The 13,597-nt window shown below is 44.6% G+C and overlaps 1 protein-coding gene across 1 annotated transcript in view; it reads right to left on the bottom strand.

The window, feature by feature from the left end:
* slc19a1 (solute carrier family 19 member 1) overlaps nt 1–13,597 on the bottom strand; it is a 35,985-nt gene that overhangs the window by 13,055 nt on the left and 9,333 nt on the right. The window contains 6 exon segments of the mRNA XM_052023102.1: nt 5,060–5,095; nt 5,098–5,154; nt 5,157–5,231; nt 6,338–6,402; nt 6,404–6,693; nt 6,695–6,940. Coding sequence (XP_051879062.1) covers nt 5,060–5,095; nt 5,098–5,154; nt 5,157–5,231; nt 6,338–6,402; nt 6,404–6,693; nt 6,695–6,940 — 769 coding nt within the window.

Genomic DNA, 13,597 nt, shown 5'->3' with positions numbered 1-13,597 from the left:
TATGGATGCCAATATTAATGCTCCATGTGTGGCAATCAGCAGAGCCCTACACCACTTCCGACATCCTTGCTCTTCATTCCAGTCCTCCTGCAATAAATGTCAATATATCCTTTACTTGCTGTCCTTCATTTAATTTTTGTTTTAAGTTCAAGGTCATCCAAGTCTCTCTGAACATCAACATTTTCTGGTTTCTAGCCATTTAAGGACATTCCACTTTTATAACCTTTTTACCTTTTATTTTTCCACATTATACACCATTTCCTGCTTTTTGGCCCACTCACTTAACCTCTTCGCATCCCTCTACCTTCGCCTGACTTGCCCGCCTAGCTTTCTGCAATCTCAGATACATTGCACACTTGGGTCAACAATAACATTTTTTGATAACTAATCCACTAACACCGACCCTTATGGCACTTCCATCCCCACCACCCAATTTTAGTAGCCACCTGCAGGTTCCTAACTAATTTTCTATCCATGGGCCCAGTGAGCCCAGATATACTGCATCTGCTGGTCCCCCCCATCTACCCTACTGGTCAGGCCCTTCAATAACCATTAGATTTGCCTAACAGAATCTTACTACCATAAAACTACACTGACTCTGCCTAATCGAGTGATTATATTCTATGTGCCCTATTACTATATAGTTAATAGATTCCAGCATTTTCCCAACAACTTTGATGGATAACCTGTTTTTCTCTCTCCCTCCTTTCTCAAACAACATTTGTCACCTTTTGATCCACTTGGCTGTTCCAGCATTCAGGGAATTTTGGAAGGTCGTCAAATACATTTACTATCGATCAATGTAGAGACCATTTTTGAAACCCCTAGGTTATGGGACATCAGGTTTGGGGAATTTGTGAGCTTTTGGTTTTATTAATTCCTCCAATACTCTCATTAGGAATTTTAATTACTTTAAGTTCACTGCTCTCTTTGGACCCCAATACTTTAATTCTTCATGGCCTTTTCCATGAAGACAGACACATTTGTTAATGTCCATGCTATTCCCTTTTTCTCCATTATAATACGTTTCATCTCAGTCACCGAGGGGCTCACAGTCACTTGTTACATACAATCTATTTTATATTTCTTGTAGATTACACTCATGTTCTATTTTCCTCCCTCTATTAGGTTTTTGTTAACTTACTTAAAAAAGTTCCCCAATATTCCCATTCTGTTGTTTATTAGCAAGGTGTGCAGCGGCCACTGAGAACAGTGTCTACAGAGCACAAGGAACCGCAGTGAGGCACAGGGAAAGGAGCAGCGATCTTTATCAAGAAACACCAGAGGATTAAAAATACCTTGTTTACTTTTGGTTTAGAAAGTTAATCGAGTGGTGAATATGAGTAAATTTGTCCCGTGAGACTGCAGTTTTCTTCATCTTAAAAAAGTGCTTGCTCTAAATTATAATCTACTGCATTTGTTTACATACTAGATACAATTCTAATTAACAAGTAGAATTAGCCAGTTGATAATGTAACTTATTAACAAACTAAATAAATTAAGACAGGCATGGCAGGTTTGGTGGTGTGTTTCAACTGTACGATGTGGGAGCTATATCTGCAGTAAGAGTGTGCAATTTGTGGAATTTCAGCTTAGAGTTCATGAACTGGAGTCTAAGATGTGGGCACTGCAATGCAGCAGGAAAGGGCAAAGTTACCTGGATAGTTTGTCCCAAGAGGTAGCCACAACCCTTAGAATAAGTACTATAGAATGGGCCAGTCAAGAGGAAGCGACTACGTGTGAGGCAGATATGGGGATCCAGAAGCTGGTGTTGGAGGATCCTCAGTTCTTCAAATTGCCCAACAGGTACAAAATGTCTGCATCCTGTGTGGACCAGTGCAGAGACTACAGAGAGAAAACTGACCACACCACTGTGGTTCAAAGCCACTTAAAATGGAGGTGTGAAAAGGAATGCAGTTGTGCCATGGGTCAGTATGAATCGGGGGGGTGGGTGGGGGGTGGGGTAAATAAACAGTATTCTCAGTAGCTAGGAGCATAATTCCCATAGGCCAAGGTGCCAGCCTAGTGCCTGGGTTATGGATATTTCCCTGTGGCTGGAGAAGAATGGATCAGGATACTCCTGTGGTCCATGTGGGAACCAACAACGTTAGACTAAGAAAGAGGTTCTGCTGAAGAACAAGGAGCAACTAGGGCCAGAATCATACAGCAGAATCACAAAAGGAAATATCTGCAGGAGTCACAGGCAAATTGGTACAGGGAAACAAAATCAGAGGGTTGAATGTGTGGTTCAATGATGGGTGTGAAAGTGAGTTTCAATTCACGGGGCACTTGACAAAGAGGAAACTATTCAGCTGGGAAAGGCTTCACTTGAATCATGCTAGGGCAAGTGTCCTGGTGAATTGATTGAGCTGTGAATCAGACTTAAGCTAAGACAGTTGAGATTTTGGCGGTGGTGGGTTGTTCTAGTGAGGAGAAATCTAGAAAGTTAAGCAGGACAAAACAATAATGCTGGGAGTAAAATGGGCAATGATACAAAGTGTGTGTCTGGAAAGGTCAAAGCATACAAGCATAAGATTTCTGCATGCACCGTTTGGAGGCAGGATAGGGAAAATTGGGTGAAAGGACAATACTGAAGGCTCTCCATCTGAATTCATGCCTCATTCATAAGATGGGTCAATTAATAGGACAATGGGTGCTGCCTAAATGCCTTTGCAGGCACCTGTTTGCAAAGCGAACAAGGCTGGGAATTAAGTATTGCAGGATGTTTAACTTTCAGAGTAGACGAGTAAAACAGAAAAGGGATGGTCCTGATATTAACAAATAGGATGTCACGTTGAAACAAAGGAATTGATATCAGAAAAGTAAACAAATTATAGCCAAGAAATTATATGGGGGAATAAAGAAATGGTAAAGAGGTTAAGCAAATATTTTGTGCCTTAGAAGGAAGAAAACACAGAAAACCTCTTGGAATGAGTACAGAACAACAGGTCTTAAGTGAATGAGGAGCTGAAAATTGGAATTAATGAAAAAAAAATGCATATATTAATGGGACTAGAAGTCAATATCCTCAGGACTTGCATACTAAAGATTTGGAAGAGGTGGCAATGCAGATAGAGGATGCTTTGGCTGCCATCTTCCAAAACTCCATAGATTCCACAACAGCTCTCACAACAAATGTGACCCCACTATGCAAGAAAGGGAACCACAGAGCAGTGAACTTGACATCAATAGTGGGGGAAATGCTAGAATGTATTATTAAGAAAGTAGTAAAAGGGCACTTAAAAGCTAATAAAAGGATTGGGCAGAGCCAACGTGGTTTTATGGAAGGGAAATCACGTTTGACATATCTGTTAGGCATTTGAGATTATAGGCAGAACCAGTGGATGTGGTGTATTTTGACTTTCACAAGGCATTCAATAACATATCACGCAAGAGGTTAGTAAATTACACCGGAGGATAGGGAATTGGGGTAATGGATTGAGGGATGGTTAATGGGCAGAACTAGAGACTAGGAATAAAGGGGTCATTTTCAGGTGATGCTTCTGGGGACCCGGCTGTTCAGAAACTGTATCAATGATTTATATGAGGGGACGAAATCGGCCAATGATACAAAGCTGAGTGTCAATACGAACAGCGCTGGGGGAGGGACATAGACAAGTTAATTGGGCAAGATAAAGCAGATGGAATATAACGTGGAAAATTATGAAGTTATGCTCTCTAGTAGGTAAAAATAGAAAAGTTGATTTTTTTTTTTAAGATTAGGTGAGAGAGGGACGATATCCCTATACACAAATAACTAAATGTCAACATGAAAATATGCAAACTGTTAGGAGAACTAACAGTACACTGGTCCTTATTGCAAGATCATTTTTCTACCAGAGTAAAAACATCTATCTACAATCATGAATAACTCTGGTGAGTCTGCATCTAGAATATTGTGCACAGGTTGCTACTGAAGGAAGGATAAACTTGTGACAGAGGGAAGCAGTGAAAATTTACCAGATTGATTCCTGGGATGCCTGTCTGATGCAGAAGGAGAGATAAACAGACTGGGATATTATTCTCTAGTGACTGGAAGAATGAGAGATGATCTTATTGAAATGCACAAAATTCTTGTGGGGTTTGACAGGGTAGTCGCTGAGTTGATGATTCCACTGGCTGGAGTGTCTAAAACCAGGGATCGCAGTCTTAAAAAAAAGGGTTGGCAATCAGGACTGAGATGAGAAGAAATTCTGTCACCCATTGGATGATGAACCTTCTAATCTGTCTACCCAAGAGGTCTAAAGAAGCTCAGTTACTGAAAATCAGAGACAGAGACAAAGAGCAACACACAAAAAGCTGGAGGAACTCAATGGGTCAGGCAGCGTCTATGGAGGGAAATGAATAGTCAATGATTTTTAGATGTTAAGGGTATCAAGGGGGTCTGGAGTTAGTGCAGGAAAGTGGTGCTGAGCCATGATCTTATCAAATGGTGAAATGGGTACAAGGGGCCCAAATTGCCTCCTCCTGCTTGATTTATGTTCTCATTTTGACAGCAGTTTTTTCAAATATAACACTATCCTTAACCTCCTCAGCCACAGCAAACCACTATAGTGGATTTTTTTGATTCACAGTAGAATTTATCATGGAGGATTATGATTATTTTGTTAAAACACATCTACCATTACTCATTGACCATTTTAATTCCTGCAGCCAGCTGTGATCCAGAACTCACCCCAGTAGGTGATAGAAGCAGATTTCACAGTAATTGTCAAAAGGGAATTGGACTCATACTTGAGAAGGAGAAATTTTCTGAGTTAAGGAAAAGGGGAGGGAATTGGGAAGCTGGTGAAAATCAAAATAAATGCAGATGCTGGAAATCTAAAATAAAAACAGAAAATGCTGGAAAATACTCAGCAGGAGAGGCCATGTATGTGGGACGAGAAACACAGTTAACATTTCAGGTCGGAGACCCTGACCAGCTGAGCATTTTCTGTTTTTAACTTTTGATTGGGAAGCTCTCTCAGAGCAGTCAGGTAGAGTGACCTCATTCTGGTCATACACCCTCCAGCCTCGCACATCATTCACAAAAGCCGAGGTGACACCCTCTCCTCCGTACCAAGTAGTGTTGCAACTGCATCCACGCCTCCGTTTGTAGATGCCCCTGTTTTTCCCTGGATGGATTTATGCTGTCCCAGAGGATTTGTACGTAGTGACCACCAGGTAATAGCCAGTGGAGTTAAAAATCCACCAAAGGGACCACAACTTCAACCGGTGCGATCGCACAGTATCTGCGCAAGAGAAACAAAAGGAATGAAAATCAGAAGGAGGGGCTTGGGCCATATCCCACCGCAGCAGGTTTACAAAGAACATAACCTCCCTCAGCATTGTGGGACTGCTTCAGAAAACTCGGTTTTAAATCAACAAAGCATTAATAATCATCAGGAGCACATTGCTCACCCTGGTTAACCAATGGCTTATCTGGTAACACTGATGACCCTCAAGTCGGAGGGCTACGGGTTCACATACTGCTTCGGAAATTCCGGAGCATGCTCCAGTGCAGAGAAAGTGCTGGCTTCCTAATCAATTGTCAACCTGGGGTTCCTGTCCTGCCCAATCGGGGTGGGTTTAAAAAGATGGTGCAGCATTATTCTGAAGAACATTCAAGCCCTGGCCAATGTTTACGTTAGCCAACATTATCTGCCCATCGTCACTTTGTGGATTCAGGAAGTTGATTGTGGGCACTTCTCCACCACAACACTGACTCGGTTTACAAGCCACAAGGCTGGCCTCATGTTTTGCAAGAGTCGGCACCTGTGCAGGTTTATCTTTCTTGAATAGCTTTCTCCACTGTTTGCAGGCGATGCTGCAAAGGAGTAGTATAACAAAATAAGCCACAAAAACCCTCTCAGTGCACATGGTCACTCCCATGAAACCAACTCTTGGCAAGCCTTGAGCAGAATGTGAGCACTACTTGCAGGAACAAAGGTTCCACAAATCAAAGATTAATTTCTGAGGTAGTGCGAGAAAAGAGAGAGAGAGAGCAAAAAAAAATCAAAGTGTTGTTTAAAACAAAACAATGGGCAATGTGTAATGATCACATTGTGAAACCAAGAATTGGTCTGACTTCCAATTGGTGGAGGGAGGCAGTGCGCGGGCAGGATGACCAGCAAGGGACGTGCAATGGGGAGGGCAACTGGAGATCTTGGAATCAGAATCCATCAGAATAATGCCATTGGATCTCTTAGATACATGGGAAAGGGAGGCAGATTTAATGCCCCATCGGAAAGGACACTGCAGCACTCCCTTAGTATTGCCGGGAGTGTCAGGTTAGACTTTGTACTCCTATCTCATGGACTCACAAATGCAAGATAATGTTTAAAAGAAATTCACTAACTTTTGAGCTCCATCATCATTTTCACCAGCGCTGAATCCCGCCCAGTCCCACTTCCGAGGGGCCTTGGGTTTCTGGCCGACCAGTGTGACGGAGGTCTGCTGCGTGGCATCCACCTCGTACATGACGGCCCCGTTGGCTTCCAGGCCCTTCCTGTTGAAGAACATGGTCCGTTTGGGCCTCTTGAGGAAGAGGGTCAAGGTGAAGGCAAAGGTCACGAACCCCAGGGAGATGTAATTCAAGGTGCAGAAGGGCAAGTCCCCCAGCGTGACAAAGAGCTGGCCTAGCACCGAGCTGACGAAAACTCCCAGCTGGACGGAGGAGCGAGAATAGCTGGCCACTTTCTGGTATGACTTGGGCCGTGACCAAGGTGAAGATGTAAGAGGAGTAGGCCACACGGGCGGCCATGGTGATCCCGTAGAAGAACTCCATGAACTGCATCTGCAGCACAGTGGTTCCGAAGAGCAACAGAAGCCAGATGGCCACGTGACTGAGGCTCTGCAGGATGAGCACCGGCTTATAGCGGAGGTAGTCCGTCAGCAAGAAGATGGGGACCAGCACAGACATGTAGGAGTACGACAGGACTGGCGTGATCTCATTGGTGACCTGGAGAAAGGAAATAAAAAACATCCTTTGTCTCTTTTCACGCCAGATTTCACAACACCAGCTGTACCGCCCTGCTTTTGATGTTCCCAGGGATCATCACAGGAGGGTCATCAAACAAATTCTGATATCAAGCCACAGTGGAAGATACCAAGGCCAAAGGCTTGGGCGAGGAGGATAGAGCTGGTTGACGGATGGCAACACTTGGTGAGCTGAAGGGCCTATTTCCAGCCGTAGGCCTCTAAAGACTCCGTGGTTGATGGAGAGGTGGAGAGTTTTAGGTAGGGAACTCCAGAGCTTTGGGTCCAGACAAATGAAGGGACCGATGCTAATTGCGGAGCAACCAATTGTGCAAGGGCAGCACTGCAGCACAGCTGCCTCACAGCTTCAGGGTCCCAGGTTCGATCCTGACTCTCGGGTGTTGTCCGTGTGGAACTTCCACCTTGTCCCTGTGACCACGCTGGTTTCCTCCGGGTGCTCTGGTTTCCTCCCACATCCCAAAGACGTGCGGGTCGGTAGATTAATTGGATTAATTGGCTGCTGTAAATTGCCCCTGGGGGTGTGGGCAAGTGGCAGAATCTGGGGGAGAGGCGAGGGAAGGGTTGATGGGAATGTGGGGAGAATAAAATGGAATTAGTGTAAATGGATGTTTTGTGGTTGATGCCAACTTGATGGGCCGAAGGCCAGTTTCACGCTACAAGTCATTAAGAACACCACTGACTAGGAGCACAGAACCACCAGAGCAGTTGTCGGAGGGTTGTATCGCTGAGGGAGAGGTGAAACCTTGTAGAGATGAGCGATTATTTTCAACAATATGCCAGCCAGCTGCTGCCCACCTCTGTCTGTCTGGCATCAGTTGAGGTTTGCCATCTTGTAGGTACAAGCATGAATGCATATCCCTAAACCCTTGCTCTTCGCTGGTGAATATTCCTATCCAACAGTTCTCCTGGGCTTCACAACCTTTTCTCCCAAGCTATCACAGCTTATACCAATGTCACTCAGTAACGAGAGCAAAAGAAAGTTTCATGAGCAGTTTCACGTTTCTGTGTGTGGTGTGGACACAACCTGCAACCATCCCAAACCCCCTCCAATCTCTCCATCTACTTTGCCTCTGGGAAATGTTGAGCACCAATGGTGCTATTGGACTTGGTGTCCAAAAACATGGTTAAAAGGGTGAGGGTGTTTACTAGGACGACGGAGGGGAGGGAAGGGAAGAGATTTAGGAATCTCAGACTTCTGGTGTAGACAGTAATGGTTGATTCGCTACAGTAGGCAAAGAGGTCAAGGGAATGCATTAAAGACTAGGGGCAGAGATAGATGAGGGTTGTAGGGCTGGAGGAGCTTTGGGGAAGGGAGGAGCAAGACTATGGGGGGAGGGAAGGGGGAGGATGTGCACCACAATGGAAAGTTGAATCAGGACCTGGGGTCAGTGAAGACGATGGAGAACGGGACGAAATGGATGGTTTGCATTACGTTCAGGGCAGCAGGATGTAGGAAGAAATCATGGTTTAAAAGCCACGCGTAGGGGCCTGAGCAACTGTGAATCAGCACCTCGAGGTGGCAGAAGCAGGGGCTGGCAGATGAGTTGAGGCAGAGCTGGAGATGGAGGCTCTGCAGAGGGGAAGGTTAATCTTTGCAGTGCAAAGTATGAGGGGTTCAACTGGAGGCAAATCAGCTGATTTGCTCAGGATATCAGGGAGCAGATGGAAGCCAGGTTATAGGAGGACAGAAATCTTAGTTCATCCAGGATCAGACACGCAGTGTGTCCAACACAGAGGGATCGAGAGGAGTAATGGAGAGTTCACATTGGATTTCGTTACCCTGTCATAGAGTCGTACAGCATAGAAACAGGTCCTTCAGTCCATTGCATCTATGCCAACCATCATGCCATCCGCCTACTGAAGGCAGTCCCACAGCTAGGAACAGACCTAATAGGAGAGACTCCAGAGTTAACACGAGGCTGGAAGGGCAGTCATGTGAAGATGCACCAGGTAGCCATGAAAAGAAGCAACCCCATCAACAGAAGGCAGGCAGGAGGGGTGGATGCTGTGGTTAACCATGTCAAAGGCTGCAGACAGGATAGGATTGTATACACAGTCCCAGTCAATGCTGTCCTTTGTGACCCCAGTGAGAATTGTCTTGATGCCAAGTGATTGGGATTGCAGTGGGAGGGACTCCCTGGACATTGTACTTTACTGTATAATCACAGGACTTGAACTCTCAGCTGTGACTTGAAGGTGACAGCAGTCCTCACTGTGGCACAGCTGACACCAGAGGATGGTATGTGATGGCAACTGGTCTATATAGAAAACAGACAGAGAGACAGAGACAGAGAGACACACAGAGGCAGAGAGACACACAGAGACACGGAATAAACAGATGTGAAAAAAGGCAGGATCACTTGATTTGGATGACGCCACTTTGTGCAGCTTTGAGTTGCTTCTGAATGCAGAATGGGTGGTGATTGTTAGAATTACTTAAGCAGTAACACAGAGGTTATAGTAACAGATACTGTTTGTTTAAAGAGAATAAAATTCACTTTATACATAGGAGGTCAAGAATGGGACCTTTGATTCATATTCTATTTCGATGGCTTTATTTGGAAGCTGGCTCAGGCATGAAACCCTCTGTCCATGGCTTTCACAATTCAATTGGTTACTAATCTCCACTGTCTTCACACCAACCTTTATTTATCTGTCAATTATTACACAAAAATTCTTCCACAGCAGAGTCACCAGGGCTCCTCCTGAAGCTGTGCACTTCTGGACCAGTCAGTCCCCTTATCATGTCATTCCCTAGAACACAGAACAAGTACAGCACAGGCCCCTCAGCTATGATGTTGTGCTGAACTAATTAAACTAGTAATTAAATGCTGAACTAAACTAATCCCTTCTGCCTACACAATGTTCCATATCCCTCCATTCTCTGCACATTCATGTGCCTATCTAAGAGCCCCTTAAACGCCACTATTGTATTTGCCTCCAATACCACTCCTGGCAGCGCATTCCAGGCACCAACTACCCTCTGTGTAAAAAAATTGACCCACACATCTCCTTTGAACTTATCCCCTCTCACCTTGGATGCATGTCTTCTCTACATCTCGACCCTGGGAAAAAGGTAATGGTTTGTCTTCTCTATGCCTCTCATAATTTTATAAACTTCTATCAGGTCTCCCCTCAGCCTCCACCGCTCCAGAGAAAAAAAAACCCTAGTATATCCAACCTCTCCTCATAGCCACGTGCCCTCTAATCCAGGCCACATAGTGGTAAACCTCTTTCTGCATCCTCTCCAAAGCTTCCACATCCTTCCTGTAATGGAGCAACCAGAAATGAATGCAATACTCCAGATGCCGCATAACTAGAGTTTTTTGCAAGCTGCTCTCTACAGATCTACTCATTACCCTTAAACCAGCCTTCCCTCCTTGGAGTCAGTCTTTACCTCTCGCTGCTTTGGCGAAGCAGCCAGCATAATCAAAGACCCCACCCACCCGGTTCATTCTCTCTTCTCTCCTCTTCCATCAGTAGAAGATACAGGAGCCCGGAGGGCATGTACCACCAGGTTTAAGACAGCTTCTATCCACTGTGATAAGACCATTGAACGGTTCCCTTATACAATGAGATGGACTCTGACCTCACGATCTACCTTGTTGTGACCTTGCACCTTATTGTACTGAACTTTCTCTGTAGCTGTGGACACTTTATACTGTTATTGTTTTTGCCTGTACTACCTCAATGCACTCTGTACTAACTCAAATAACTGCACTGTGTAATGAATTGACCTGTATGATCAGTATGCAAGACAAGTTTTTCACTGTACCTTGGTACAAGTGACAATAATAACCCAATACATAACTTCCCGACTCTCGAATTCAATGCCTTGATTAATAAAGGCAAGCATGCCATACACCTTCTTTACCACCCTAAAAACCACTTTCAGGGAGCTATGGACTTGGACCCCAAGATCCCCATGTATATTTTTAAGGGTCTTGCCATTAACAGTGAGCTTTCCCTTTCCATTTGACCTCCCAAAGTACAACTCTGCACATTTGGTGGATTAAACCCCATCTGCCACTTCTCCACCCATATCTGCAACTGATCTATATCCCGCTGTATCCTTTGGCAATCCACTACACTATCCACACCACCACCAATCTTTGTATAATCTGCGAATTTACTAAGCCACCCATCTACATTTTCATCCAGGTCATTTATATGTAGTCAACAAACAGCAAAGCTTCTAGTACTGATCCCTGCAGAACACCATAAGTCAAGGACTTCCAACCAGACTAAGTCCCATTGACCACTACCCTCTGCCTTCTATGGGCGAGCCAATTCTGAATCCAAATGGCCAAGTCACCATGGATCCCATGCATCTTAATCGTCTGGATGAACCTACCACAAGGGACCTTGTTTAAAAAGCCTTACTAGAATCCATGTAGACAACATCTACAGCCCTACCTTTGTCACCTTCTCGATCACCTTTGTTACCTCCTTGAAAAACTCAATCAAGTTAGTAAGACACAAACTTGCCCCACATAAAGCCATGCTGACTGTCCCTAATTAGGCCATGGTTTTCCAAATGCCCATAAATCCTATCCCTAAGAATCCTCTCTAATAGCTTCCCTACCACTGCCATGGGACTCACCAGCTTATAGTTTCCAGGATTATCCCCATTTCCTTTCTTGATTAATGGAACAACATTAGCTACTTGCCAGTCTTCTGTGACTAGAGAGGACACGAGGATCTTGGTCAAGGCCCCAGCAATCTCATCCCTTGCCTCTCTCAAACATCCCATCAGGGCCCTGGGGACTTATCCACCTTAGTGTTCTTTAGAGACACAACACTACCTCTTTCTTTATCTCAAAATGCCCTAGCATATTAGCACACTCTACACTGATCTCACTATCCGCCACGTCCTTCTCCTTGGTAAACATTGATGCAAAGTATTCACTTAGGAACTTGCCCACATCCTCCCGCCTCCAAGAACATGTTTCCTCCTTTATCCTCAAGTGGTCCTACCCTCTCCCTAGTTATCCTCTTGCTCTTAATGCATGTGTAAAATGCCTTGGGATTTTCTTTAATCCTATTTGCCAAGGACTTTTCATGGCCCCTCCTGGCTCTCCTAATTCCCCTCAAGTTCTTTCTAGCTTTTTTATAATCCTCAAGGGCTCCATTCAATTTTAGCATCCTAAAGCTTAAATAGGTTGCCCTTCTTGACTAAATTCACCACCTCTCTCAACATCCAAGGCTCTCTTACCTTGCCATCCTTGTCCTTCCTTCTTCCTGGAACATACCTGCCTGTACTCGTTCAGTTGGTCTGTAAATACCCTTCACCATGTCAGATGTGGACTTGCCTAAAAACAGCTGTTCCCAATGAACTCTCCCTAGTTCCTGCCTTATACTCTTGTAATTTGCCCTGCTCCAATTCAATACTCTCCCACAACATCCCTACTTATCCTTAACTATAGCCACCTTTAAGCTTAAGGAGTTGTGGTCACTGTTCCCTAAATGTTCTCCTATTGAAAGGTTAGTCACCTGGCCAGGATCATTTCCCAACACTAGGTCCATTAAGGCCTCTCCTCTCATTGGAATATTCACATACTGATTTAAGAAACCCTCCTGGATGCATCTAAAAAATTCTGCCCCATCTAAACCTCTTGCACCAAGGAGGTCCCAGTCTATATTGAGGAAGCTGAAGTCACCCATGACGTCAACACCGTTGGTTTTACACCTTTCCATAATCTGTCTCTATATCTATTCGTCAATGTTCCAGTGGCTATTGGGGGATCTGTAGTATAATCCCATCAGTGATTGCACCTTTCTTATTTTTGAGTTCTACCCATATAGATTCAGTGGATCAGCCTTCCATTATATTCCGAGTGCAGACCCTGTTGGCAAATACAGTTCCTTCTGCACGCAATCCCACCTGCACGTAATTTCACATTAAGTTTGAGTGAAGTGGTTAAGTCCGAAATTCAGGTGCTCTCACAGTCTATTATAGGCAATGTGTCAAGAAGAGTTAGCTGAGATAGATTAGGTAATTAAGGTGGTGGTGTTCCCATGCCCTCTGAAGATGACACCAAAATTGGTGATATAGTGGACAGTGAAGGTTGTTGTCTAAGGTTAAAACAGGATCGGGATCAACTGGGAAAGTGGGCAAAGGAATGCTAGATACAATTTAACTCAGACAAGTGCAGTGATGCCCTTTGGGAAGTTAAACTAGGGCAGGACATACACAATGAATGGCAGGGCCCTGGGGAGTGTTATTAATTTGAGAGACCTAGGGTACAAGTACATAGTTCCCTCAAAGGGGCAACACAGAAAGATAGTGTGGTGAAGGTGGCATATAGCACCCTTGCCTTCATCAACCATGGCATTGAATACAAGAGTTGAGAGGTCATGTTACAGTTGTACAGAACGTTGGTTAGACCGCACTTGGAGTATTGCGTGCAGTTCTGGTTGTCAAGTTACAGGAAGGATGTGATTAAGCTACAGAGAGTTCAGAAAAGATTCAGAAGGAACGTTGCCTGGACTGGAGGGTTTGAGTCGTAAGGAGAGACTGATAGGTCAGGGGTGTTTCTCTGGAGTGAAAGGACCTGGGCAATTGGAAGGTGTGGGTACATCAACTGGAAGGATAACATAGGACTTACTTCAATGGGCT

This window comes from Pristis pectinata, chromosome 1 (assembly GCF_009764475.1).
Source record: "Pristis pectinata isolate sPriPec2 chromosome 1, sPriPec2.1.pri, whole genome shotgun sequence".
Lineage (NCBI taxonomy): Eukaryota > Metazoa > Chordata > Chondrichthyes > Rhinopristiformes > Pristidae > Pristis > Pristis pectinata.
Note: the sequence above shows the minus strand (reverse complement) of the source record. Positions and strands in the feature narration are given on the sequence as shown.